This window comes from Limulus polyphemus, unplaced genomic scaffold, assembly GCF_000517525.1.
Source record: "Limulus polyphemus unplaced genomic scaffold, Limulus_polyphemus-2.1.2 Scaffold6607, whole genome shotgun sequence".
Classification (NCBI taxonomy): Eukaryota; Metazoa; Arthropoda; class Merostomata; order Xiphosura; family Limulidae; genus Limulus; species Limulus polyphemus.
Window position 1 is genome coordinate 39,736 of NW_013672217.1, and position 3,095 is coordinate 42,830.

Sequence of the window (3,095 nt, forward strand, 5' to 3'; positions counted from 1 at the left end):
AAGTGTTCCTTGTGAAAACATCACTTAGTTGGAAGTGTTCCTTGTGAAAACATCACTTAGTTGGAAGTGTTCCTTGTGAAAACATCACTTAGTTGGAAGTGTTCCTTGTGAAGACATCACTTAGTTGGAAGTGTTTCTTGTGAAAACATCAGCTAGTTGGAAGTGTTTCTGATGTTAATAGATAGAAAACGTGAATAATCATTTCTATGTGAGTCTAGATCAGGGATTCCCAACCTTTTTGTTCCTCTGTACCACTTGGGCATTTTGACTAATGGAGGGAGGAGAGCTTGCCCAGTTGGCTGATCCCTAGTTTAACAGCTGATTTGTAACGAGGGTGTTCTATATTGCTTATCTTCTGCATTACTTATTGAAAACATGAGTTATAATGTAGCACAGCAATAACATCACAACATTCACATGATCACAATTTTTTTGTCTAAAGAGCGTATATTTATGTGAGCCACTTTGTCTGACTGTAGATTAAAACACCATATAAAGTGTAAACCATGGTTATACTTTCAAATCCATATGTACCCCCTGAGAAGTACAAATGTACCCCAGGTTGAGAATTTCTGGTCTAGATGAAAGTGATTTTATTAAAAGTTATGGCTGACAAAACAGCTATATAATGTAAGGTTCATTACCAAACACTAATATATTCAGTTCTCCTCTACTGGACCAAACTTTGCTTTTTATTTAAATGTGTTTAGTAAAAATTTTTTGTCTTTTCTCCACTTGATTGAAATGCATTGTTACTGTGTTAATGAAATTTTGTTATTTAGTTACTTACAAAAAATTTACAGGAACTTTATGATATCTTTCAGGAACTATACAATGACCTAGACAACAGTCGTTACAAGATCGAAACAGTGTTGCAGCAAGGTCAGAACTACCTTGAGCGATCTAATGATGGATCTGCAACAAATCTCCAACACAACTTACGAACTCTCAAGCAGCGGTGGGATAATGTGCTCAACAGAGCCAATGACAGGAAGGTGAGACATATATATACAGGCTCTTCTCAGAAAGGAAGTTGATATTATGGTCATAATTCGGCTAAGTGTTTAATAATAAACACGTTATTTAAAGTGAAGAGGCCAAAATTTAGTCTTAAATCAGATACTGGGCCTTAAAATTTTGTTATACATAACATTTAGAAAAAAAACATAAATATTATGGACGTATTTTGATTTTTTCACACACTTTTTGCTTTCCAAGTAAGGTAATATAAGTATCTATTGTTTTAGATTAAGGTAGATATCCCTGAATGTAGCCATATTATAAATACCTGTTTTTTAAATTAAGCTAGATATCCCTGCATGAAGCCATAATGGCTACATGCAGGGATATCTAGCTTAATTTAAAAAACAGGTATTTATAAATTATAAATACCTGTTGTTTTTTATTAAGCAAAAGGTAGCCCTGCATGTAGCCATATTATTAATACCTGTTTTTTAAATTGAGCTACATATCCCTGCATGTAGCCATGTTATAAATACATGTTTTTTAAATTAAGCTAGATATCCCTGCATGAAGCCATATTATAAATACCTGTTGTTTAAATTAAGCTAGATATCACTGCATAAAGACATATTATAAATACCTGTTGTTTTTTTAGTAAGGAAAAGGTAACCCTGCATGAGGCCGTAATAAAAATATCTGTTTTGTTTTTAGATTAAGCAAGAGATAGCCACGTGGGGGCGTAATATAAATATATGTTTTTAAATGAAGCAAGAAGTAGCTGTGTGAGGCTATAATATATATATATATATATATATTTGTTTTTTAAGATTAAGCTAGAGATAGCCCTGCGTGAGGCCACTGAGTTTCATGAAGCACTACAGGAGTTTGTGGAGTGGTTAGGCAACTCTGAGAAGTACTTATCCAGTGTTGATCCTGTTAGCCGAGTGATGAATATAATCACAGAACAGATGGAGGAGCACAAGGTAAAAATGGGGTTTTTATCATTTGGGTTTCTACATCTGAAGATAGAAAAGGGGGAAATAAAACGAGTATTATCAGTTATGCACAGTGAGAGAAGTATACAATTTTTCAGCTCATTGTAGATTGACATTAGAAATACAAACCTTTATGTAAGGAATGTAATGTATTTGCCATCTGTTTATAGCTGAAGCCACTAATTAATGACTTCTCTGTGCAAAAGGTATTTTATCTTAATTTTTAAGTTTATTGTCAAACAAAAGAATTTGTGTTTTTTTACATAAGTGTGTGTGAATGTTAAAGTTTTACTTTTTGAAGTGACCCCTGTTTAACCTAATCTTTTGATTTTGTTCAGACATTTCAGAAGGATATTAGTTCTCACCGAGAGGTGATGCTTAATTTGGACAAGAAAGGAACGCACCTTAAATATTTTAGTCAGAAGCAAGATGTCATACTAATAAAAAATCTCCTGATCAGTGTGCAGCATCGTTGGGAAAGACTTGTGGCTAAGAGTGCAGAAAGAACCCGAACCTTGGACCATGGCTATAAAGAAGCTAAAGAGGTACGTTCTGTACAGCTGATTAAGTGTGTATAAAAGAATGATCATATATCGTTTACTCTGATAATAAAAATGTTTCTGCTGAATTTCAAAATCCAGTAAATAAATGTTTTATTTTTTTCTGCTTTGTAGTAAATTATTCAAAATATTGTATTGATTTTGTTTCTGAAGTGAATTTAATACATATTTATATTATGCATTATGTTGATGTTGGATATCACACGCTTGATAGTATAATGAACAATGTTGATAAATGCTATTATTATGTGATTGATAATACAACAATATTGGTTTTGGGTTTTATTACACAGTTGATAATACAACAATATTGGTGTTTGGTTTTATTACACACTTGATAATACAACAATATTGGTTTTGGGTTTTATTACACAGTTGATAATACAACAATATTGGTTTTGGGTTTTATTACACAGTTGATAATACAACAATATTGGTGTTTGGTTTTATTACACACTTGATAATACAACAATATTGGTTTTGGGATTTATTACACAGTTGATAATACAACAATATTGGTTTTGGGTTTTGGGTTTTATTACACAGTTGATAATACAACAATATTGGTGTTTGGTTT

At 32.2% G+C, this 3,095-nt stretch overlaps 1 protein-coding gene across 1 annotated transcript in view; it reads left to right on the plus strand.

Moving 5' to 3' along the window:
- LOC106473901 (dystonin-like) overlaps positions 1 to 3,095 on the plus strand; it is a gene marked incomplete at both ends in the record, with an annotated part of 56,276 nt that overhangs the window by 39,328 nt on the left and 13,853 nt on the right. The window contains 3 exons of the mRNA XM_022402306.1: positions 825 to 995; positions 1,791 to 1,946; positions 2,297 to 2,503. Coding sequence (XP_022258014.1) covers positions 825 to 995; positions 1,791 to 1,946; positions 2,297 to 2,503 — 534 coding nt within the window. The remainder of the gene's footprint in view (positions 1 to 824; positions 996 to 1,790; positions 1,947 to 2,296; positions 2,504 to 3,095) is intronic.